This window comes from Rhinolophus ferrumequinum, chromosome 22 (assembly GCF_004115265.2).
Source record: "Rhinolophus ferrumequinum isolate MPI-CBG mRhiFer1 chromosome 22, mRhiFer1_v1.p, whole genome shotgun sequence".
Classification (NCBI taxonomy): Eukaryota; Metazoa; Chordata; class Mammalia; order Chiroptera; family Rhinolophidae; genus Rhinolophus; species Rhinolophus ferrumequinum.
The window spans coordinates 25,318,465-25,344,850 of record NC_046305.1 but is presented as its reverse complement, the minus strand read 5'-3'; the positions used below and the strand labels follow the sequence as shown (position 1 = coordinate 25,344,850).

The 26,386-nt window shown below is 48.1% G+C and overlaps 1 protein-coding gene across 1 annotated transcript; it reads right to left on the bottom strand.

The window, feature by feature from the left end:
* Positions 1-364: 364 nt before the first annotated feature.
* Positions 365-24,424, bottom strand: RAB7B (RAB7B, member RAS oncogene family). Its single transcript, XM_033094069.1, has 6 exons — positions 24,222-24,424; positions 16,197-16,265; positions 15,570-15,696; positions 14,661-14,876; positions 8,376-8,501; positions 365-2,488 (listed from the first exon to the last, which is right to left on the bottom strand). The coding sequence occupies exons 2-6, from the start codon at positions 16,247-16,249 to the stop codon at positions 2,408-2,410; spliced, it is 603 nt and encodes a 200-aa protein (XP_032949960.1). The 5' UTR covers positions 16,250-16,265; positions 24,222-24,424; the 3' UTR covers positions 365-2,407.
* Between the last annotated feature and the right edge of the window lie 1,962 nt (positions 24,425-26,386).

The following is a 26,386-nucleotide window of genomic DNA, read 5'->3' as shown; positions in this document are numbered from 1 at the left end:
GGTTGAATCTCCACAGGGCTCTTGCAAAGGTGGAATCTTTTATTTCCAAGCTGCAGTGTGTGTGCGGCCCAGGTGGGCCTTGCCAGGAGCTCCATCATTCTGGAGGCACTGGAAACATAGTTGCACAGCTTCGTAGTGTGTGCAGCCTGCACTCAGAAGGCCCTGTACATGGTTTAATGATCCACTGTTGCTGTCTTGAAAGTCTTAATTTTGAAGTAAGGGGTTGGGCATTTTCATTTTACACTGGGCCCCCATAGTTATATAGCTGGTCCTGCTTTACTTTTTGTTGTCTTCCCTTTAGTATCTTTTGAATTTTGAATGATGGAGACCTTTAAAAAATGTAATAGCTAAATACCACAAAGGATAAAAACAAAAAACACATTTATTAACTGGTGCACACATTTAGAAATGATCCACAGGTCCATTGCTGTGCACAGCTGCTGCATATAAACCCACACTCCCTACGTCCACTCCACAGTCTGGCTGACTCCCAGGAGAGCCTGAGTGACGTGGAGAATGCCACCCCCATGAAGGACGCAGAGACAGCTGTGCTCGGGGTCACCTGCTCCTGTGCCAGGTCTATGCTGCTGCCCAGGACAAGCCAGTTCTTATTCCACAGTTGGGGTGGTGAGAAGAGGCTCCCCAAACTTCCTCCCTGACTCCTACTCCACTCCTCTGCCTCTAGGAGAATCTTCAGAGTCAGATGACACTAAGAAGTCATAGGCTAACACTCCCAGCTCTGCTTGGAGCTCAGGGAGGATACTTCTGTGTGGACAGGACACTTCTGTAGCCAGGGAGACCCTAAGAGGTCACCCTGTCTGCCCCCTTCAGACTGGGCACTAGCTATGCGGTCTGTAGCCAGAAGAAAAAGATTATGGCTTTAGAGTCTGCAGGGACAGAGAATCCATAAGCTCTCCAGGCCCCTCATTCAAGTATTTTTCACCGTTGTGGATTCTTGTCTGAATCACTGATGTTGCAATTTTTGCCCATTTCTCAATAAGCTTAAGAAATTGGCATTGTCCTGCCTCACAAATCTCAAAGTGCTGACCATGCCCAGAGCTCATGAACAAGCTTCGAGAAGCAGCACAAGGAAAACAGCCGCTCTTGGAGTGTCCTTGGAGCGTGCACACTTCTGTCAGCCTGGAAGGGAGGAGCACTGCTGCCCTCTGGTGGCCAGTTGGCAGAGGATCAAGAAGCCATCCAGTGGTGGGGTCCCCTTCGCTGTCTCTGGGACAGCAGCTTTGAATCCAGCAGGTAAATGAATGACCTTTCACTGTTCCTAGAACACAGCAAGCTTGTCCTTGCCTGGAGCCTTGGCTCTTGCTGTTCTCTCTCCTCGCTTCTTCCAGATCTCAGGTGACAGCCCCTTTCTCATTCTGTAGCCCGTGGGCCAAATGTTACCTCTTCAGGGAAGCCCTCCTGAACCACTTTGTCTGAAATAGCACTCAGTCCCAGCCCCTGTGCCTCTCTACCCCGTCACCTTGTTCCACTTTGTTTAAGTACTTACTTGCTACTTGAAAATACCTGTGTAACTTTTGTATCTATTGCCTCTCTCCCTCACCAGAATGTAGGGTCTAGGAGATTAGGGTCCTTGTGTGTTTCATTTGTCACTGGACCTCAGTACATCATACATGATACTCAAAAATACTTGTTGAAGGAATAAATAAATGCATATCAACAAGAGCAACTGAGATTTAAACGGAGCTTCTGGTCTGATGTAGGCAGGGCATATACCACCCCCATTTAACAGATGGACAAGCTGAGACTCAGAAAGATTTATGGGAGTTGCCTGAGCACCCAGCAAGGAGGAATGAGCTAGTCCCTGGTGGCTTTTCCTGGGCTCCTGCAGTCTTATACTCTGGAGGGGTACAGGGGTGTCCCAGGACTGGACAGCTGTGCCACGGGTTGAAGCAGGCCCTCATGTGAGGTTCAGACCCCCTGGCCCTGATTACTGGGGAGGCTGAGCAGCACCCTTGTCCAGAACTGTGCTGTGGCTTTGTAGATGTGTGGTGGCATGGGCCAGGAAGGCCTGTCCACAGGACTCCACAGGCAGCGGCCTGTCTATCTGCAGAGATAAGCATTCTGGAGTAGGAGTATGTTTGGGGAGGGCAGGTGGCAGGAAAGTTGGAGCCAGGAAGGGAACGGTGACTCCTCCAGGCCAGGATTTAAGTGTGACATTCAGAGTTTCATCGGGATCCCTGAGGGCCCAGCCCTGTCCTTATTACACTCATCAAGAGGCAGGGGCTTAATTTGGGGCCCAGCCCAGATGTGAGGGGATCAAGGGCTCTGTCACAGAGTCTAGGCTGCCTGGGCTGTGCCTGGGCCAGCAGTGGGGCTCGTGGGGCCTGGGGTGACCCTGCCCACGGAAGGCTGTGTTTCGGGGTGTCCAGAGTGCGAGTCCAGAAGATCAGCAGCACCCACTCCTGGACTGGTCTTCTGGTGAGAGCTTGATGGAGTCTGTGAGGTAATTATCTAAGATGCTTCGATACTGGGGAAGGAAAATAGAAGTCAGCATTCACATCTGAGAGGCAAGGAGCACCGTCTGCCCTCTGTCTCCTAATGGCCCATGGCTTTGGGCTTTTTGTTCCCTCACCATTGTGCTATTGGGAAACTGAGGCCCGGAGGGAGATGCCACTGGCCCTTCCCCACCCTCTTCCTGCCCCACCTCGTCCTCCAGTGTCTCTCAGGAGTCCGGAGCAGTTGGGAAGTTGGGTCAGGGGCCCAGATCTCCTGACCTCTAAGCCAGTCCCACAGCTTTTTCTTTACAGCAGAACTGAAGTCATGTTTGACCTCCGCAGAGATGGTGACAGTCCACTCGCCATTTCTGCTGGAGGCCTCTCCTCGCAAATACTCCACACCCCAACCTGCTCTCTTCGTGACCACCTCCCAACTTCCCCCATCCTCACCCTAGAACCTGGAGAAGCCCAGTCAATCCTCTGTTCTTCCCATGTCTAGGGAGGCCTCGCTCAAATAGTCTCAGTGTTTCTACTGGCCTTCGTGCCTCTGTGCCCACCCTCCCGAACTCACCTGTTCCAACAAGGTCCAGAGAAAGCCCCTTCTCAGTCTGACAAGCCTGGTCACTTCTCACCTAGGCCCCACCCCGATCGGTTCAGGGGCAAGGGTGGGGTGGGAGAGGGGGTCCTTCCTCTAGGAGATGGGTCTACATGCTGAAGAGAATCTTCTAAAAGGGATCCCATCTCTTTACTCTGCCACTTCTCTCACCGGTCACTGAGCTCACAGCGTTCATGTTCCTCCCACAGCTGGTGCTGCGTGTGTGAGAGGGAGTGAGCGAGCAGTCATACACCCGGTCTGTGTTTAAATGGCTTGAGATACACTGGTGTGGCCTGAGCAGGGCAGAGCCTCCTGTGTGGCAGGCGAAACTGTGCCCGGTGGTCTATCTCCAGTGCCCCTCTGAAGGGACAACTTCCACGACAACAATGGTGTCTTCACTCTGATTTTTTCTCCTCCATGGATCTAGGGCTCTGGCTAGGCACCCAGGTGGTGAATGTCAACCAAACCCTTAATGCCCATGACCTTGGACCTCAGGAAGTGGTGTTAGGCAGACCTGATGCCCCCTAATGATGGTGACCTCCAAGACACATGAGAAGTCCCCCTGATGTTCTGTTACTCACTGCCACCCTCAGACGGAGCGGCACAGAGCTCCTGGGGGCAGACTTGGGATCCAGTATAGTTTGTTTCATGGACAGCCCACATTTCTCACCCCCTCTTTGGTACGGGCTTGGGGCCAGCCCAGCACCAGCCTAATCAGCCTGGATGACGGGCCTCGAGTATCCCTCAGCAAATTCTTTCGAGTTATTAGAGTTTTATTTCATGTATATATATTTAACACGCAGGATTAGTGTTGAGGGTGGGGAGCAGTCTCTCCAAATGCAAGCCTGTCCCTCTGGGGTGTCTCCACACCTCTGCTCAATCGTGCCCTCTACTGGGGACGATCCTAGCCCACTGCTGACAGACCTGACCCCGGGTGCCCCATGCTTCCCCGGCTTTCACCCCGAGAGCAGAGTCCCTCCTTGAGGTGCCTAAACAGAGAAACTGGTCCTGATGGGCCTCTTCTTCCCCGCACCGCTCAGGCCTGCGGTGTGGGCTCTGCCTACGCAGCACTGGGTATTGTCCCGTTCTCCACCTGGCCCCTTCTGTTGTGTGCAGGGGCCCCTCACTCCACTGAGCTTATTGTAGTGAAAATCCTCACACTTGTAAACCTCACAGTGAGGGACAGGGAAGAGCAGAGCGTGACTATTCAAGTCCCTTTTTATGCCAACTGATCCATTTCTTCCAATGAGAGAGGCTTTTGAAAGGATTCTCTTATTTTGGTACTTTCATGGTCCCTCTCTCATCGTGAAAGCTGAAGAGACCTCGGTGAGGATGAGGAATTTTCCTAACTGGATTTTTTGGACGCAGGGGCAGGGCCTGTTGGTTCATTATCCCGAGTGTGCCTCATCCCCACATCCACGCAAGGCCTGGCTGGGACCCCAGAGCCCCGGGGAACAGAAGAAACCTGTTCCATTGTCCACAATGCCAGCCTTTGGGGAAGGAGCGTCTGAGTGCCCAGAATAGCTGCGGGCTTTCTGAGCTCCTTTGTACTTTGTTCTAGGAACAAAGAGGGTGCCTAGGGAAGGTGTGAGAAACTCCCTCATTCATCACACCGGCACGGCTGAGGTCTTCAGGCTAGCTGTCTTCACCCAGTAAGAGTCACACCTTCCAGGTCCAAGTCAGTCCTGAGCACTTCCCACTGGTGACATAATGGCACTCGATAAAGGCATCATGTCCCTCCTTGATTTCCTGTGAAACATCTAAGTAACCAGCAGGCCACAGTTAGGTTTCCTGTGTAATTCTGTTCTCCAGGCCCTGGTCCTCTTGACAAACATGTGCCTCTCACTGTGAAGTCACACACAGTATCCGAATGCACATAGCATTTCAGTGGGGCGTGATTGTGGGCGTCTGTCCCTCTGAGCCTGGTCACCTCCATGGCCCTGCCTTTAGATCTGTCTCCTGAGGACCTTGTTAAGGCCCCATGATTTCACTGAGCGTATCTGCTTTCCTCCTGGACGTGGCAATTTTGTCTTTCTCCCATTAGCCCTGAAGGAAGTTGGCCTCTGTCCTGCAGCCCATGCACCTGGAACCAGGCCTGACCAGCCCCAGCAGGCTTGGTATTGGCAACTAAGTGAGAGCAAAATCCACCATCCGAAATCCCATGAAGCAGATGGCTGTCCCTTCTTTGATTCTGAGGGCATTCTTAATCATATTTTGCAATGACTAAATACTCTAATCCTTGAAAGTAGTCAGATTGGGACATAAAAGTAACCATCTTCTTTCCTTTCAAAACGTTAATACTACATGATGCTCTACTCGGAAGTTGCTCTTTCCACCCCAAGCCCACTGCAGAACTCAGCACTTCAAGGAAGCTCAAGGACCCCCAAATGCCATGTGCTCCGACAGACTGCATTAGTCCTGCCCCCTGTGACACGCCTGCTTTCCCTCTCTTCTCTACCTTGGTCCACCGCATCCCTAATCAATCGTCCTCCATTTGCCAAGCTAGCAACCTGGTCACCAACCTAACCAGCTCCTGATTCTTTCTCCTGCATTCACCCATCATCAGCCCCTCATAGTTCTCCCTCTAAAGTGTCCTTCATCCACGCGTCCTCACCATCGCCATCCTCTCATGCCCGGACTGTTACAGGACCTTCGAAATCACCCATCTAGCCCATCCCCTCGGCAGCATGCAATGCCCCTGCTGAAAACCCTTATACATAGCTCCCATTTTAAAATACCTACTTTTTATTTAATGCCTTCACTGTGCCGTGATACTATTTTATGTAGCCCTTGCAACAAGCCCAGGAGAAATATATTGTTGTTTGTACTTTAAAGGGAGGGAAGTGGTGGCTTAGGGAGGCTGCATGATTTGCTCAAGGACACAGTGAGAGGGAGAGCCCTCGTAGGAAATGTCTTTGAAACTTGTTTGACCTTAAAATGTAGGTTTGCAAACTCCAGTTTCACCTTAAAAATCCACATAAGTTTTGCATTCTATGCCTTAGTAAGTATGTTTGTTTCAATGTGAAAATGTTTCTCCTCCAAATTTCTGGGTAATATAGACATTGCGGAAAGATGTGCCCTACTGTGTGCCCAGGGAGGTCCAGCAGCGTGGTCTGGAAAGCATGGACCTACGGCTTTGAAAGAAGCCTGAAGTCCTGACTGGGGTCATTAGGCCTTTGTGATCTGGTGCTGTTGACCTTATAGGCTTCATCACCCACCATGGTCCCATGCCGCTGCTTCTCTCCATGCCATGTTTCTTTTTGTTACAGACGGAACACACAGTTGGTTCTTACATGAGCCGTGTGGATTCCTGCCTGGGCCTGTAGCCACGCCCTTCTCTCCACCGTTCTACCTGCTCACAATCCCAATGGCCTCCCATGTCCTGCAAACTGAGAACCGTCTTTTGACGCCCGGCCCACATGCCATTTCTCTGGGTAGGCATCCTTGCCACCCTCGCCACCAGCTGCCTCGGAGTCACTCAACCTTGCTTCTCCTGTGGCACTTACTTCACTTCATGACTGTCTACGTATTTGTGACTGTCTTATTCCTCTACCTGACCTTGGACCATACCTCCAGTCCTAGCCTGACAACTCAAGAAATATTTACAGGATTGAATTATTTCCATTTTATAGAAGGGGAAACTAAGGCTCAGAGAAGTCACGTGTCTTAACAAGGGTCCACTTGAAAGCACCAGGGCAGGATTCAAATCCAGTCAGTCTGACTGCAGACACCACACCTGTGAATTCCAGGCTTCTCATCAGTGAATTCCCCCCTTCTAAATGAGGGACTGACATGGTTTACCAATAAATTCTTTTGCCAAGGAGGATGTTAAAAAACAACAACAAAAAAACAGACAGACAAACTGCCATCTACTATGACCACACATCATAAGAGTGACACAGCAGGAAGACTAAAGGACAGTCCTTCTCCAGATGGGACAGACGCTAACCACACATAGACACTGGCTGTGGGCTGCTGTAACGTCCTTGTGACTGAGCGGTTGGCAATCATTGCACTGCGTTTGTGGAGGGCCGTATATCACCGTACAAGGTCCAACAACACTTCTTAGCTTTCCAGGGGAATGGCATGAGCAGGCACGTCTGTATTTTAGGAGCCAGCTGTACGGACTATATATAAAAAAGCCACACTTCTTGACCGTGTGCTAGAGTGGATGCCCTCCTGCTTCCCTTCAACATGAGACGATGAGGACTGGGGGCTGGGAAACAGAAGAATAACCCAAGAGGGCAAACCCTGAGATTAAGGCTCCCAGGTAAAAGGATGGCAAGCTCAAGCCTTCTCCCCAGGCAGCCGCTAGAGGTGGTTGCTGCCTCTCTCCATTGTGGACAGAGCCCTGGAGTGCTTCTCTCCAGGGCAGCTGGCAGAGCAGGGCCAGGCAGGCCAGTCACCCCCTTGGTGGCAAGTACTTCCACATAGGGGAAACCTCCAATCTCACATCCTCATCTGCTCATTTCCTCAGTTCAAAATCATTGCCGTGATGATCTTCTCCCCTCTTCTAAGAAGCCCACCTTGGTTAAATGTGGCAGAATAATAAAACAAGCTGACCTCGCCCTGTGCTAATCTCTCATGGGCCCTCTTCTGAGTTTCCAAACTCGACATCAGAATGGCACTAAAACCCCGCTACTGCTTCAAGGCGGCCTTCCACGATTTTCTTCTCTCTCCTCCCTCCTTCGCCCACTGTGTGGGCTGCCCCTCCTCTGGGGCCCCGTCACCAAGTCCTTCCCCATCATACAATACTTATGTCGCAACCACTCACGTGCCTATCTGTCTCCCCATGAGTGTGTGGGCCCCACGCCCTGTGTCGTGCCTGGCACATGTGACACACTCAACATGTGCTTGTTGAATGATCACACCCAGTAGTCTACCTCTATCCATTTTTGTGATTTGGAGGATGTCAGCGTCTCCTGCAGACTCGATATTCTACTTGGACAAATACTTGGCACCATGGAGCTTCTTTCTCACCAATGAGGATTGAATTAGATCATCACTTCTCAAACCCTTACTAATTAGAATATCCAGGGGTGGGGGACAGGATGGTGTTTTTTAGAAACTCCACAAATGATTTTGATAACCAGCCAGACGGAGGGATCACCGACTACATACAGTAAGGTAGCTTTCTTCCTCTGGCGTCCTGCTTCCAGAGTGCGGTCCTGTTGAGCCCATTCAGCAAGTCATTAATTAAGACCATGAGCAAAACTGTTCCACCTACATCCCTACCTGTGCCCTATATGTTCTTTTCTGAAAGCTCCTGACCTCCCCCATCCTAGGGGGCCACCTGGGAAGGTGCTGCTACCACAGCCACTCACCCTGGACAGAGCGCGACTGGCCAGCGTCTCAAAGGCTTGTACCACATTGATGTCATTCTTGGCACTGACTTCAAAGTAGGGAATATCCTTCTCTTTACACCAGCCTTGGGCTACCTCCTGTGACACCTGAATGAAGGGAAGAAATGATCACTGTTTCGGTATCATCATCCCCACCATCCCCACCATTGTCACATTTCCCACCACCCCCACCATTGTCACATTTCCCACCATCCCCACCATTGTCACATTTCCCACCACCCCCACCATGCCCGTATTTATTGAGAACTTCCATGTGTCCATAGCTATATATGTATTATTTCTTAACCTAAATCTCTGACATGGCTCTTGTTAGCTCCACTTTCCAGATGAGCAAACTGGGGACTAGGGAATACAAGAATTTGCTCAGAGGGTGGGGCTGAGCAGGATTTGAGCACAGGCTTGGCAGAATTAGAGCCCAGTGTGCTGTGCTGCCTCCCGAAGGCCTACTGGAAGCTTCTTCCTGCCATTGGCTCCTTCTTGAGTCCCTTCAAAATGAGATGGAAATGACAAACACTAACTAGGGACGAGGACTTCCTTCCTGAGCTGGATGATCAGGCCCACACCCAGGTGGCCTGTTGCTATGCAGAGACTCAGAGTAGAGTCCTAGGAGCACTGATAAGCTCCTACTACTGGCCAGATGCTGTGTTAGATATCTTCTCATATTAACTCATTTAATTTTCTCAATAACCCTTATTAGCTCCACTTTCTACATAAAAACATTGAGTATCAGAGAGGTTAAGCGACTTGCCTCAGATCACACAGCGGAGAAAGGCAGAGTTTGGATGCAGCCCCAGCTCAATGCTCCCATGGCATCTGAGTTGCCCTCTGCGGGACACTGCAGGTACTGCTTTTCTGTCTCTCTTACTGGACCGTAGTAGGTTCCTTGAGCTCAGGGTCAGGGCCTGTTTAGCTCTTGGCCTGGCGCTATGAGCTACTCAGTGCAGGCTGAATGAGTATACCTCTACCAAATGTAGGTGGCTGATCACAGTTAAAGGATGCTGGATTGGAAAATACTCCAGTAGCCCTGCAGGTTACATCAAAGACAATTGGTACCACTGAGTTTAATGTCTAATTATTTCGGGCACAAGGAAATGACCATATATTGAACATTTGCTGTGCCTGGGAATTTATAACCATTATTTCATTTTATTTAAGGGAGCCGAGATTTTTCTCATGGAGAAAGGACCATTCTACCCTTCTCCCAGAACACAGTGCAGCAGGGGGAGATCAGAAACTGCCACTTGTCAAACTGTCTCTCTCTTGCCTGCAGCTTCTGGGAATTCATCTTACTGAGATGAAAGGTACCATCGCTGCCCCCTGTCCCTTTGGTACTTGCCATCCTGGTCTCAGGAGTGGCAGCAGGGCCCAGGCCTCATGGCTCTTTTTTACAGGCCTCTCGGTTGTCCCCCAGCATTGCTCTGGCATTCTGAGGCTTGCTACCTAAGGCTGGAGAGTGGACACTGGGGTCAACTAAGCAGCCTGCCCTTTGGGGAGCCCAGATGACACCTCCACCTCCCATGCCCAGGCTCTGCTGGCCACTCTCCCAGGAGCTGCTGAACCGAGCAGAGCAAGAGAAACCCCCAGGCTGTGGTCCTGGCCTCTGATCTCTAAGACCCTCCGGCCTTTGGGGAGAGAGGTCTCAGAATTGGCCATGAGTGCTCCCTTCTGTGGAGCATAGATGCCTAAGACCTGGTGAGTCACAAAGAAGCCTCACAGCTCCGGAAATCCTGAACTATTTGGGGGAAGAATCTTCACTAGTAACAAGGAAATAAATAATCATTAGAAATTAACACGTGATACCTAGATGGCATCTTAGGAACACAAAGAGCTTTGTATCTGTTAAAGTCCTGAGGACAAGGGCTGGACTTACCATTTTGATCACTCCCTTCTTTATATCACGCCCCTGCCCAGCTTCCCGCCCCTATCAGGTGGTCAGCATTTCACTGGGCACATCATTGGTGCCCCAAAGTTGCAGTGAAAATTGAAGTGAAATGCAACAAAGTCTTCTCCAGGAGGCAGGGAGATTCCTTATATTCAATGACATGAGAAACAGAAGCCAGGATAGTTGCCCAAGGTCACCCAACAACAGAGCTAGGAAGACAAGCCCACAACTACAGCCCGCTGATCTTAGCTTTCTCTTCTCTTATTGGACAGTGACCAGACGTTATGACAGACGTTTTATCTCATTTCCTTCGCTTTTTCTTGCTCCATTTACATGCAATGATTAAATACGTAACTCCAAGATATCACAGTGAAGATTATGTTGCAAATTAATATTCTTCTTCTATCCATATCACCTCTCCCACTCAACTTCAGAAAGCTGGCCTGGGAAGAAAATTACCTAGACAGTAGTTTTTACTTTTCTCCTCCAATTCCAGTTACAGTTTCATGGTTTAAAAAATTGTCTTGCCTTTTATTTATAAAATAACAGTTATTTCTAACTTTGGCTCTGACTGTGGAAATAAACTCAGGGTGTAATACTTGGGGACAAGGGAAGTATGAAAATTTTGGAAGTGTTACTTCCATTAGTTTTGTTTTTGGCTGGCAACATACTATTAACATTTTATTTTTCCTGTTACAATTTTTCTAGTTCATCAGAGGTCAAAGGTTTGACAAAATTAGTCTAGTTTTCATAATCTTATTTATGATGCTTTCCATTTCAGATACATTTAAAATGATCAATTGTATGGGTTAAAATTAGTGTGTCAAGTACATCTTAAACCACCACCAAAAATAAAGAATATTTTCAGAAAACTATAATTCCCAATATTATGAATCAGTGATAAATCAAAAATTGCCTACCTGAGCTAGTGAATAAATTCCTTGCAGCATAGATGCTAGCAGAGCAGTTCTTTTTTTTGGGGGGGGGGGGTCGGGGGAAAGGGAACAGAACTTTATTGGGGAACTTCCTGGAAGTGTGTACTTCCAGGATTTTTTCAAAGTCGAGTTGTCCTTTCAATCTTAGTTGTGGAGGGCGCAGCTCAGATCCAGGTCCAGTTGCCGTTTCTAGTTGCAGGGGGCGCAGCCCACCATCCCTTGTGGGAGTCGAACTGGCAACCTTGTGGTTGAGAGGACGTGCTCCAACCAACTGAGCCATCCAGGAGCTCAGCGGCAGCTCAGCTCAAGGTGCCTGTCCAATCTTAGTTGCAGGGGGCACTGCCCACCATCCCTTGCGGGGGTTGAACAGGCAACCTTGTGGTTGAGAGCCCGCGCTCCAACCAACTGAGCCATCTGGCACTGGCCCATGTGGGAATTGAACTGGCAGCCTTTGGTGTTAGGAGCACGGAGCTCCAACTGCCTGAGCCACCGGGCCGGCCCAGACCTGTTCTTTTAAACAAACTATTTTTTCACTACTATTACCTTCTTTAGAAGGAGTAGAGATTTTAAAAAATCCAGGTCAGTGATTTCTTTAAAATCATTCTGAACATATGTGTGTGTGTGTGTGTGTGTGTGTGTGTGTGTTTGATTTATATACGTAAAACATAAAATTTACCATTTTCACTATATTTAAGTATAGAGTTCAGAGACATTAAGTACACTCACAACCATCACCCCCATCCATCTTCAAAATTTTTTTGTCATCCCAAATCTTAGCACTAGATTTTAAATAATTATTTTTTTTTATTGAGTAGGACAAGCTCTCATATTTTCCCAGCCCGTGTCTTGGAAATAATAAGAAGGAGGATGACAATCGCTCCCATTTATTAACCTTCCCAGGTGCTTAATGGGAATCAGTTCCTTTAATCCTCAAACAACCTCACGGAACCTGTGTCTGGTCTCCATTTCACAGATGAAGAAACTGGAACTGGCCAAGGACACACAGCGATTGTGAATTTGAGCTCAACTGGTCCTCAGCTCTCATCCACTGAGCCTGTGCAAACGCGACGTGCCTCCTGGCGCACCCTCTGCAAGCACAGGCTACCCTCTCAGCTAGCCTCCTCCGTTTCCCCACACCCAGCCAGCGACTGGCAGTCCTCTCTACTCGGTCTGCACCAAAGTCAGGACACTTGAGGGCAATCCCTTCCCTGCCTCTCCTCGGGCTTTATGATCCAGGGTCTCTGAATTGAAGTCTCTCTGCTCTTCCCACACCCAGTTCCTCCTCTCCACTTCCCTGTCCTCATTGCTCACTGCTCAGCTCTTCCTCACCTCTGGGCCCCCTACTCCTCCTCCTTGCAAACCCTTTCCCTGGGCCTATGTTGTGAAAAGACAAACTCTCCTCGTCTCCCCTCCTCCAGGACCCTCTCTCACCTCCCTGTATTGGCTGAACTTTAGCTTTTGCTGGAGTCACTATTCCCCTATCCCCCTCTCCGGTGGGGGCTATTGGAAGAACAGCCCACACAGGGCCGTTGAGGAACAACACAAAACAGACTCACCACAGATCCTAGAGACGGGGTTGGGCTTACCCGGGCCTCCACTGCTTTTTCAAGTCTTTATCTTCCTCTCTCTGTAGAACAAAGCTCATCCCCCCTGAGGTTTGGACTGGACTCCCTCAATCCCTTCAAGGCCTCTGTTCTTCTCCATCCTACCAGTACCCCTCGTTGATTGAACATTTGCAGTCTGGTGAGGCTTCCTCTCCACCTCACCCTGTAGCCTCCACCTCTCACGTAAGCCGCACAATTTCTTTCCTTCTCTCTATTTCAGCCTGTCTTCCCAGAGCCAGACTTAGGACCTCTGTAAAATACTGAATTCAGTCTCCCCGTCTGTGACCACAGTGTCCTTTCCCTTCAACCCCCTCACGTCCTCATTCCTTCCACCTCTGGCAACCCAGTCCCTGTCCCTTCAATCCTCTCCTTGTTGCTCATCTTTCCTTCATGGTTTCTCCGTGCCCTCACAGCTCTATTTCTCAGCTACTCTTGTCCGGAAAGACCTTAGTCCTAGGTCCCTGTTCGTGGCTCTTACCCCACACAGGGCCGTTGAAGAACAACACAAAACAGACTCCGCTTCCAACTCCTGGCCCCCACCTTCAGCTGAGCCCTGAGTGTCACCCACCAGTTCTTGTCTTTGTTCTTGATTAGCTCCTTCACTTGTTTCTTTCCAGAGTAACTGGCAAAGCTTCACTGTCATTCTTGAGACTCCTACTTGGTTCCCTCTCAACAAAAGATGGTGCCTCTTACTTCACTGAGAAAAAGTCAAACTTTCAGTCTTGAACTCCCTCAACATCCCACTGTATGATCTGTATAGGTGAATGAAGCAGTGTGTTAAAGTGGAAGTTTTGGCAGAAGTGCTACAATTTGATCGTTGTCAGCTGTAAAACGCATCGGGAGACAGACTGCTCCCAGGACCTTGCATATTTCCAAAGGTTCATGACCAAGAATCTGTTAGATGACTCTAAAACCCACAGCATGGATATAAAAAGATTGAAAAGGAGGATTTTAAAGGATTTCTTTGAAGAGCGTTGTGCTGTAGATACACACATCACAAGAGGGAGATCAGGTAAGGCCTTACCTCCACCAAAAGAGGGCTTCAAGGAGGCCACTTGGAAAGCTCAACATGTGACCCCTGGAGTTTGGTGGCTACAGTGGATTTGTGTCTGACATGCATCTGAGGAATCCAAGTCAAAAGGAAACAGGGCAAAGCATCTTTTACAAATGAGCTCTACCTCTAGTCTTTTCTCATTAGTAGGCAATGATGAAAAGAGCTCTATTTGATGCTACTGCCGGAAACCCCTACACGAGTGGGGTCACGGTAGCCACGGAGCAGAAGAGCTGTCAAGTCATTAGTCAGATGATACTGAATATGCTTCAGCTAATAAGAAACATATATTACTTTCTCAGAAAATTTATAGATTCAAGTTCTTATAACTATAGACCCCCTACCTTTCCCTGGGTAGAAATACTGTTCTATAGGTTAATTCAAATTCCACCTGCCTACCTCAGATATTTTAATTCTTCTACTCTCTGTCTCTAGACAAAATTGCCTTCAGTGCTCAGCTCACGTCATGCTATTTCTTGACTTTGCTCATATTGTTTCATCAGCCTAGAAGCCACCTCCTCTAGGAAGCTCTTCCTACTCTGAGCTTGAATAGACACACTTTCACTGTGGTCTCCAAATATCCAAGGTATACCTCTATCATTGCACTTACTATATTGTATCATAATTGTTTTTAAAGTATCTGTAAGCACTATTAGATGGGAAATGCTTAAGGTAAGGACTGTGTGATTCAGCTCTGTATGTGTGGGACCTAACACAGTGCCTGGCATATATGAGTGCTCACATAGTGTTTGGTGAACAATGAATGAACGGTACCTGCCGGTCTGCCAGATCGATCTTGTTCCCCAGCACCACCATGGGGTAGGACTGCTCCATTGGAATGATTTTGGCCAGAACATCACCCCGCCACGTATCCAGGACTTCAAAAGACTCTAGGTCAGTGACATCGAAAGCCAGGATGCAGCCATCAGAGCCTTTGTAGAATGTGGACACCATGGACCGGAACCGTTCCTGTCCGCCTGTGTCCCAGATCTGGAGGGGAAGAACAGCCGTCCCATGGGCCTGTCATGAGTGGCTGGAGATAGGCTCAACTGGGTCACATCATGTCAAAGCTTCCTTTCCGGGGTAGGGAGCAGACAGCCCTGGCACATGTGCATGTGCTCCTTTCCCACACGGGCATCTTGACCCTGTCACCCACGTACACTATGATATCTTGGCACTAACACTTAGCATCCAAGAATACTTTCACATCTAAGCTCTCGTTTTTCCCCTGGGTCATCAGGACAAGCATGTTATTCCCATCTGATAGACTTGGACCTTCAGAGTGATTTGCCCAAGTTTTCCAGGCAACCTAAGAATAGGAGTGGGGCCTCACAACTCCTGGATTAGAGCTCTTCCTTCTAGATCAAGGATTAGCACATTTTTTTCTGTGAAGGGTCAGTCACATAGTAAGTATTTTAGGCTTTGCAGACCATACTGTCTGTTACAACTATTGAACTCTGCTGCTGTAATTTGAAAGCAGCCATAGACCATGCTCTTAAATGGGCATGACTATGTGCCAGTAAAATCTATTTACAAAGACAGGTGGACAATATTTGGTCCACGAGCTGAAGTTTACTGGTGTCTGTGCTGCACCATTCTAGCTCCTGGTGCACACTGCTGCCCAGAGAATGGGGGGTGATTTTCAGGTATGTATGTTCAAAAGGGACAGGGAGGGCTGCTCACCTGTAGCTTCAAAGTTGTGTCATCCAGTATGATAATCTTAGAGAGGATGCTGGCCCCCAGCGTGGTCTGGTAGTCCTCATAAAATGTCTTGTGCACATACTGGTGGAGGAGGGAGGTCTTTCCTACACTGAGGAAAAAACCCAGATACATGTGAACACACATGTACAAACACACACACACATCCATACCATTCTCAAAATCTTACCACGCCCCTCTCACCACTGTCTCTCCCTGAGATTCTGAATTTCTAACATTTGTGGTCCAGGGGCCACACTTTGAGTAACAAGGGACTAGGGAATGGTTTCTAGAAGTAGGAACCAGTGAGCAGAGAGGTTTGGAGAGAGCTGAGTGCCCCAAAGCAAGGGTCAGGTTTTTCCTGTATGTGGCGGGCGGTGGGAAGGCAGATAGATGCTAAGTGGCTTGTTACTGCAGAGCTTGAACCAGAAAGCAGGTAGCCTGGCCCACCCAGCCTCTTTCTCCCATCTGAGCTAAGCTACCTTGGTGTGGGATGCCCTCCCTGGTGCCACCCTGAATCAGAAAATGATCCACTAGAGGTGGGAACACATCACTGCCCTTGGCTAGGAGGCTGCTTCCCAACCCCCAGACCCTAAGCTGAGCCGGGCTTACCCCAGGGCTCCGATGATGATGAGCTTCAGGTCCACCTTCTTCCGGGGATTCATGGAGGGGTTTCAGAGTCTGTAGGGAAATACAGGTAATTCACATGCTGGCCAGAGAGTCCCCTGTGGCTGAGGCTGGCCTCAACTTTCCCCTCCTAGATGTGAAGGTCACAGTGCCCTGGGCTGAGGACTTGGGTGGGATGGTTCTCTAAAACAGGTGGATAACTCAGCAACCCTTACACACCCTCTGTTTAACTTCCCCTGCAGGCTTCCCCAAGGCTGAAAGGGTGGTGACCACACAGGACAGGTACAGCTCTCATGGCTCAGCTCTACCAACCCTGTTCTTGGAGGCAGCCTGGGGTGCCAGGAAGGCCAGAGGGGATTGAAAAGAGGCTGTACAGACAGTCAAGCCTGGAGCCAGGGATGGAGAGGAGTGCGGGAAAAGGAGATAGGGCAGGACAAGGGGTCCATTGTCGGGACTGCCAGGGTGGCTTTGGATGGAAGAGCGCCCCTCCCCCAGCCCGAGGTGCTGCTGCAATTGCAGAATTAAAGGCTCTTCTCTAAGGCAGCTGGTGGGGTTGTAATTGGTACATGTTTCTGGAAAGCTACTTGGCAGCAAGTAGGAAGAGTCTTAAACATGTTCCTGCCCTCCATTTCTAGGAATTTGTCCTAAGGAAATAATTTGAAATGCAGGCAAAGACTCTATGAAGAATGCTCTTCATAGAATTATTTATAAACATCCAACATTAAAGAAGTGGTTAAATAAATCACGGCACACAATGAACTATGAAGCAGTCATTGAAATGGAGTTTTTGAGCATATTAAAAAAATGTGGGGAAGTGCTGCCATAGGATCCAAATGGAAAACAGAAGACACTAAACTGTACATACAGTACCACCACAAATACTAAAATGAATTCCTACTTGCATAGAAAAAGTTCTAGAAAGAAATACATACAAAATTTAAATGGTTAATTCCGAGTGGTAGGAAATTATATGGTTTTAATTTTGTTCTCTATGATTTTTAGTATGTTCCAATTTTTTTACAATAAACATGTCAAACATGTATTGTTCCTATTAGAGAAAAATACATGTGTATGTGCATGCATTTTATATATACATATATAAATTTATGTGTTTATTCATTTTATTTTATTTAACAAGATAAAGCAAAACTGTCGCAGGGGATTGTGCTAACTGGCTCTTTTGGTCTACCCTTAAATGCACACGTATTCTCAACTCCTGGGTCTGTAAGGATGAAGCTCGGAAAATTAATAACTTAGACTTAATTCAGTCACATCATAGCTTGCTATTCAGCTGTTTTCTCCTTGTTTTTCCCTTTCACTGTTTGATTCAATGACTGGTTGGTTCCCTTTCTTAAGACTATACATACCTTATTGATCTAATTAATCAGCAGAGCACTAATCTGGAAAGAACAATTTCTCAATTTTCAGACAACCAGACCCCGGGATCCATGGCTGCAACACCCTTGCAGCTTTTCCTGATGATGCGTGACGCACTCCAGCCGTGGCTGCTGAGTTCGAAATAACCTTATGAAGCAGACCAGACCACAGGAGGTGATTTATCAACTGTCAGCCCTGAAACTTGCATGACCAACTGTCATCTTTCTTGGTTCTTTCCCCCGCCTGCCTGCCTGACTATGAAGCCTCTTGATTATTCTCAGTTCGGGGAAGATGTCTTTTTTTCCCCATGGACGTTAGTCTGCCATCTTCCCTAGCTGCCGGCATCTAGAATTAAATACTCTTTTCTCCTTACTAACCCTTGTCACTCAAATTGGTGGGCCTCGGGCCTCGGGCAACAAACGGCGCCGGACCTGAATCTGGTAACAGGTCTTCTGTCCTTGGGTGCACTAGGCATACTGAGTAATCCTTGACCTGATTTTGCCTGGCTAAACTGTCAAAAGTTGGCCAGTTTCCTCTGGTACTTGGAGAAAGCTCTAAATTGGATGTCCTAAAGCATTGAATGTTATAGTTCTCATTTTGCCACCATGTGACCTTGGGCCAGTTACTTCACCTCTCTGAGTCTTGACTTTCCAACTAGAGAACGAGCCAGTTGGGTCTCCAAGACTCAAGGTCCTTTCTGGTTGAAAAATGCTTTATCTACTGGGGTTGTAACTCACTGAGCCACAAGAGCCTTGCCTGGGGGTGCCTAGAGGCCGAGAATTGTTAGGGTTTCTCCATGAACCATGTCATGGCCCAAAGGTGATTTGAGGCTCTGCTCAGAGCTATTTGTCCCAGGAGCCAGAGTTGGTGGCACTGGACCTTCTACCCAGGAGGGCTGGGTTGGCATGGTGGGCAATAGGTCTTCTTGATGGTTCATGCATTCATTCTACAAGTGCCTACATGTCTACTGTATGCAAAGCCCTGACCTAGATGCTGGGGGAGCACACAGATGAAGCAAATAGGATCCCCCCCACCCTCCCACCCCCTGCCACACAGGGAGTCATCAGGGGAGAAAGGAGAGGGGCTAAGCAATTACCAGAGAGGAAGTGTCAAATGCTCCAACAGAAGAACAGAGAAAGCGCTGTGGGAATTCAGTGTGTGTGTGTGTGTGTGTGTGTGTGTGTGTGTGTGTGTGTGTGTGGTGGGTGGTGGGTGGGAAAAGCCGATTGAACTGGGCACTGAAGAAAGGAGACATGTAGTTGGGGCTGATATTTCAAAGGGAGGTAATGACCCTCTGAAAGGGAATAACGTGGGAAGAGGAGACTGGAGAAGGTGGATGTTTTACTTCAGGGAAGGGTGAGGTGAAGGGTGTGGAGAGAGGAAAGCCTGGAGAGGGAGCAAGATTAAGTGGGGTCATGAATGTCAGACCAAGGATCCTGTCATCCATCCATCCATCCATCCATCCATCCATCCATCCATCCATCCATCCAACATTTCCTATGCTCCAGACATGCGAGGAAGAGAATTCAAGGTATTAACCAGGCTGACATTTTGTAATGGGTGTTGCTGTCCACAAGGAATCCAGCCAAGGGAGAAGTGGCTCAGAAGCTCCTGAAAGGCTCAGGCCGCTAAGCCTCAGTTACCACTCTGGAAGGGGAGTGGGAGCAGTGGTGAGCTCTTCCCCAAAGGCTTTGGTGCAACTAACTTAGCTTCAAAAACCAACACAGTGCCTTAGAAAGGGAGTCAGAACAAAAGGGAGTCAGAACAAAGGGGAGGTGGGAGGGGGAAAGGAACCTGCAGGGGGCTGCTCTGTGTCCTCTGTAAAACTTAGGGAAGCCTCCAGATGAGATGCTCATAACTGAGGCTCACAGAAGCCAAGTCTCAGTAACTCCTGCAGGGCCACACAGGTAGCACATGGATGAGCTAGTGTTTGAATCAAAGGCCAGAGAAGGCTCCTCAGTGCCACGTTGCCTCCAACCTCCGAACCCATGGAATCTGTGTGCACAGGATCCAGGGCACTGGGCTCAGGTTTGGTGAGACCAGCAAAACCCTAGTAGAGTTGGAGGAGATTGAGAGAAAGGCAGCTAAAGTGACAAGAGGTACAGTGGGAGTGGAGGGAACAGGGGCTGCCGAACTGGAGCTGTAGAGAGGACAGAAACAGAGGAGGTGTTCACCCTGTGATACACCATGCTGCCACGCGGCTCACACTATATGCTAACATTTATTTCCTGGCACTGTGAGAGGGCTTTGTGAACATGCAAATAAATAATATGCATATTATTGTGAGGCTAAATGAATTAATACATTATTATAATACATTTATACCCTATAATTCATTATTATAGAACATTTACTGGAACAAATTAAGGGTTCAAGAAATGTTAGCTATTTTGTGACTATTGTTAGCACACAAGAAAATAGCCTGTGGGATTGAAACTATTATTATCTCTATTTTACTACTGAAGAAACAGATGTTTAGAGAATTTAGGTAGTTCATCTCTAAAGAGAGCCTGTAAGTGGTAGAGTCTGGAATTGGAACTGGAATTTGAATTCAGGCTTAACACCAGAGACCACACTCTTAACTGCTAGGTTCTACTGCCTTCTGCAAACCTAGACTTGAGGATCACACACCCTGCCACTTGGTGCCCGTGAGAGAGGCTTGGGGGCTGGGTGGTATGGATTTGATATGGTACAGCAGAGCTGGTGTGCATCTGAAGGGAAAACCTGGGGGCAGGGGGGAGGTAAAAAGTCTGTCTGTTATGCGCAACAGAGGATCAATATTCACTATGTGTAAAGCAATCTACAGACAACATACAACCTAAACGTGGCCAAAGAATATGAATGAGTAGCCAGTAGGAGTCTCATACATAATTAGTAATAGGCTTTGAAAAGATAACTTTACTAATCTTTAAGGCCATGCAAATTTTAAAGTACCACTTTTTTACCCACTGGAAAGGCAAAAATTAAAAAAAAAATTGATAATATTTACTGTTGGCAAGGGTGTAGGGGTAACACTCTTGTATCTTGTCGATAGAGTTGAATTGGCACAGTCTTTTTTGGAGGGCAATTTGACAACAGCAAAACTTAATATGCTCATACCCTAGGTTCTAATTCGAGCAATCTCTTCTATAGAAATACACATATACTCAAATACATATTTGTATAAAAATGATTGCTGAAGAGCACTGTTATAACTTAAATGTCCCTCATAAGACACTACATAAATTATAATGTAGTCATACTCTGAGTGAGAGTAAAGTAATGAAGTAGAAGATATGATGATAATTTAAGTAAAAAAGAGAAGATTTTGTATAGTATGATTCCAATTGTACAAAAACAAACAATAATTCTATGTGTGTGACTACATGTTTAATATTATATTTATGCTTTTCTTGTAAATACATAGAAAGCTACAGCTAGAGATACACTAAATGATTACTAGCAGGTGGGGAAAGGTAGATTAGAGGGTAGGGGTTATTGTTTTATTTTACATATGTCTTGTGTTAAAATTTGTTACATGAGCCTAAGTTGTTGTAATTAAAAAATATCAAACAAAGACTTAACATTTCTTTGAAAGGAGCATGTAGACAGATGGCAGCTCAAAGTCATCTGAACATAACTTCCTGACAGGACAAATCATTTTTTTGTCTGGGGCAGGAGAGGGAGGCTGCCTAGTCCCATGGAGTGATCACAAGTTTTGGAGTCAGAGTTCTCACTCACCTCCATACATTGGTGACCTTTGGTAAATTACTTAACCATGGTGAGACTGTTCCCTTTTTGGTAAAATGGACATCACTCACGGCTGTGGCATATTCTGTGGGGTAGCATGTGTCATGTTCTTATAGTACAACTAGCTTCCCAAATTGGGGAAGATCCAGATAAATGGTTAACAACTAGGGGGCAAAGGGAAGGCAGATTTGCAGTGCCTGCCACATTCTTCTCCTCCCCCATCCACCCCCCCTTCTTCCGCCCCCTGCCCCCGCGCCCCCCACAACCCCCCCCCCCCCCCCCCCGCCCCAACTCTGGTTCAAGCCGTTGTTTCTCAGGCTAGTTGTGTAGGACACAGCTCCCTGGCCCATGCTGGTATTGCACTCCCCTGGGCTGAGGCAGTCGGTCACTGTTCACAGCAGCTCTCGCTGGCTGCTGGCCACTCCCGATGGCTGCCGGCTATTCACGGCAGCACATTGTAGCCCATGGCAGCACACAGTAGCCTGCGGCAGCCCGTGGCAGCCCACGGCAGCCCATGCCGACCACCGGCTGCTCACGGCAGCCCAGCTCCAAGGAGAGCTGCTGTTCACAATGTTAGCTGTAGAGGGCACAGATCACTGGCCCGTGTGGGAATTGAACCAGTGACCTCAGTGTTGGGAGCACGGTGCTCCAACCACTGAGCCACCAGGCCAGCCCGTCTGCCACTTTCTATGGTGTAAATATTCCCACCATGGCTGGTTTCAAGCTCCCAGTGGAGCCTGCATGAAGGACCTCTAGTCATCTAGTCCAATCTCCCATCTAGTGCTTGAGTTGTCTCCACCACATTCACGGAAAGATGGAGCCAGACCTGCCTCCATAGAGCTTCTTCCCCCAACTAGGGGTGAATTTCTCCTGGGAGCCACATGGACAATGCTCAATTCCTCTGCCACACACCAACCCTTCTGAGGTTTAAAGGCTTCTCGTTGAGTTTTAGTTGAGTCTTTCCTTCTCCAGATGCTTGTAACTCACCTTAGCCTTGACTCTGAGCTCCCCTTACCCCACCCCACCCTGGTCCCCTTCCCCTGGATATGCTCTTAAAGTGTGCGGCCACTGCAGATTCCCCTACCCCACTCCCAGAGGGGCAGGAATTTGTTGAGGGGGCTGCTATGTATTAAAGTAGCCTGGTCCTTGGGCTCAAGATAACTGGCAGCAACAAGAGGGTGCCGAGGACTGTATCAGTGGCAAAGGAAGGAGGCTAAGGGGAAGACACTGGCTGGAGGCAAGTGCAGATTTCAGATGATGGCTGAAGTCCTTTCCCATGTCCTCAGTGCTATCCCTTGGCTGGACTTTGGCAAAGGCTGTTATTTTAAACCTCCTCTGGTCCACTCAGCTGACTCAGATGCTTCAAACCAGGGCATCCTCCTAGAGGCCAGGCTGAGTCATCACCCTCCATTGTTAAGTAACAGTGAAAAACAGGCTTGGAATGCAGGGCCCTGCCTTCAGCCAGCTCAGGTCCACATAGAGCAGAATTGGCAGGCCACTGCTCTCCATTGCTTGTGACGACCTTTTCTCCTCCTCTTGCCTGGTAGCATTTCTAAGCCTGGAGCCCTGGCCCTGCCCACCTACCAAAACTACAGCATAGCTCAGTCCCTGGGGAGTAAGAAAGACTGAGTTGATGGCTCTTCACAATCAATCAATCAATCAATCAATCAATCAATCAAGAACCCTAGGGCTTGGGGCCAGTTACAAGAACTCTTGGACCTGCTCTGCTCTCACATTCCCACTTCCCTTCTCTCCCTACCCAACTGGCCCCAACCAGGACCCAGGTCATCTTCTGCCTCATTTGTGTTGAGTGACAAGGAGGAGGGATGAGGAAGACCACAGCCCTGGGAAGTGCACCCACAGCCCTGGTGTCAGGAGGCTCAGCACTCCTGTTCTTTAAGTTCTTTTAAGTAGAAAGGCAGTGCTCAGAGGGCAGAATACCACCTCACATCTCTCCGTGTCCTTCCAATGAGACTGACCCATGCTGGGAATATCGAGTCTTCCATAAGTAGTTATCTATCCATCCGTACATCCATCTTTCCATCCATCCACCTACTCATCCTTCTGTCCATTCATCTACCTATCACCCATACATCTACCTATCCATCCATCCATCCTCCATCTGTCTGCCAATGTATCTGTCCATCCGTCCAGCACATGTACTGCATGCGTACTGTGCATCAGCACTCCGTAAGTCTGAGGATACAGACAAGTTACTGTCACCGCGGGACTTGTGTGGAGGAGGATTGGTTGGTAAGCCCAAATAAATTACTTTTATTAATCATAATGCCTTGCACTTATAGGTCACTTTGCAATTAAAAAATGCCATCATAGCCCAGTGGATTCCTGAGGCAAGCTGAGACTAGACTGAGGTCTGTCTGACTCTGTTCATTGGCTCGCCTTGCATTGTAGAGCTGTGCTAGGAGACATACTTATGATTTAAAACAAGAGGGACACTTTCCTACTCTAGGGGTTCCCCCTTCCCCGATGAGACCCTTTAGATAAGATGGTTCCATCCCAGAAGGTACCCTGTCCATGTGTCAAGGGGACTCCTGATGCTAGCTGGACTCTCAGCCCTCCCACAGGGCTCCAGTTTCTGGCTGTCCTTCCTCTGACTGTGCTGGCAGCTTCATGGTCCTGCCGGAGACTGACGGCCTGTGCAGAGCCCCGAGTCGGGCCCCAGCTCCCTGGACTGGGCGGGGAGTCTTTTCTGTCTGGCTCGCTGCCATGCCCTGGGAGGTTCTCCCAAGTGGGGGTCTTTGGGCTGGATCTAAGCCCTCAGCTGCCAGATTCTAAGCCTTATCCTTGCATCCCCTGCTTCTACTCCTCCCCACCAAAAGACAAATACATCTGGGAGCTGCTGGGATAGACAGAAAAAACAATAAAAACTTGCAGGGCACTTACAGCTTTGTCTGCTTAGCATTCAGCCTCCGAGGGCAGGCGGGAGTTCTCTCTGGTCTGGGGGGTTCTCCTCTCAGAACAACAGTCTCAGCCGGGTCAGAGGAAAAAAGCTTTGGGAGCAAAAAGAGTTTGTTGAGGCCAAACCACTTTCGTCTTAGTTTTCCTCCTCTCCCTCTCATGCACAGACTTGGGAAAGTTGCAAAAGAGGCTGGGCCTGGGTGACCTCAGCTATGTGGGTGGAGGGGTGGGGTAGAATGGAAAAGCTAGGCTTCAGAGCTGACTGGATTTGGGGACTTGTGAGAATTTAGTTTACAGGGACTCTGGCCCTGGGGGGAATGAGGAATGAAAGGCTTGAGGGTGGGGGCTTGTGAGTCAGAGGTCCTGCAAGGTAACATGTCTTTGTGGCCACCATAAAAAGCCTCTAGCTGGTTTTAGGAACTTCTGCTTCTGCTGCTGGAAGGCACCCAGCAAAGGGGCCCTTTTGTTTTTTGAAGTATTCAACTCACATGTGTAGTAGATTTGGTCCCACCAGCAGCCTAATCAGGAGAGGTTCTGGCCCTCACGCTTTGCCCTCACCCTAATACTGTACACACCACGTTATACCGCATCTACCACCACTACCACCACCACACACACTCACACGCACGCACACGCCAGACTTGTGAGAGGGGAGGCAAGTCCTGACACCTTCCTTGGCCTCTCAAATGAGGATATGCGACCCAACCTGAAGTACTTAGGAGACTACAGCAATTTAAAATACTGTTAGTGTGAGGCTAATTTTGGTATCTCTTTGAGCTGCCTGGAACCATACTTTCGGTAACTATGGTTGTCAATGTTAAATGAATTCAAAAAGTGTCTGTAGGCTTTGGCTAAAAATAAATGATAAAGAATTTATTCAAGGGTCTTAAGGTTTGCAAACCAGAGATATGACTAGGCGATACCAAGAGTGTTCCAAAGAAGAAAGGAAAACCAAGAGCTTTTACAGTGAAAAGCACATTCTTGGGAAGAATTAGTCCTGCATTCTTAGTGTCTGGATTGGTCTGAGATGGTAATCCTCTAGATCACCAAAGGCCTGGATAATGGATGCCAGGTGGTCTGGACACTTGAACATTCTTTCCTTAGTCTTCCAGGCGTAATCAGAGGGTTATCTGGAGGTTTGATGTACATCCAACCATTGATGCTGGACTGAAAAGTTCAAAAGTTTAGGTTCCCATTCTAGTTAAAATAAAAATAGAATTATTTTCTCATGCCTCAGCCTACTTGATTTTAGTAATTTAGCAGCTTGATGATAGTGACTGCATTTTAATTTTTCACTCTATTCTTCAGATAAAAGGGAATAAAGTGAGTTTAGACATGCCCGAATTAAGTGAGTCACCAGATCCCAAGGGATCCCTTTAAGATTTATAATACATTCGATGTACCCCTCCACCCCCACATTCCTTCTGAAATGGGATTTTTTTCTCCTTGGTGGCCCATTAGTTTGTTTAATAATCTTCACTGTCAAAAACTTCTTACTTGTGTCCAGTATGAGTCTCTGATGCTGCCTCATTGCTACTGTCTACAATTGGTCAACTAGACTACACGTGCCTCAAGGGCATGGCTAGTAACCTTGAACCCCATACTCAGCCACATGCAGTGCCAGACACAAGCCTTGGTAAAGAGTTTTTGGTGGAACAAAAGCTCCAACTGAATGTCATTTTCTTGTTTCAACTAGCAAATATACCTGGAGGGAGGGTGCAATGATTTCCAAGAAGTATAATTTTGAACTTTAATATTTAATAATATTCCACTGAAGTTGGAAAAATTGCAGAGCATGTTTCCCCAAAATATTCTATTTTGCTTACTTGGGAAAGGGTGCATCTGCCTACTCTCAAGACAACCTCTGATTTGTGATGGCCAACATATTCTTAAATTGCTGCCCTTTAGAATTACCCCCTGAGCTTTACTCTTCTACTTTTCTGAGACCAGGTTTTAAATACCACTTGTGTGTGTGTGTGTGTGTGTGTGTGTGTGTGAGAGAGAGAGAGAGAGAGAGAGAGAGAGAGAGAGAGAGAGTGAGAGACAGAGACAGAGACTGAGAATGAGCCTGTAGAAACCCATGTGAGCCTTTCAGGGGACGTGTAAATGGGGCCCTTTCAGGGCCTGCTGCTGTGGGTCCTTTTGGGTAG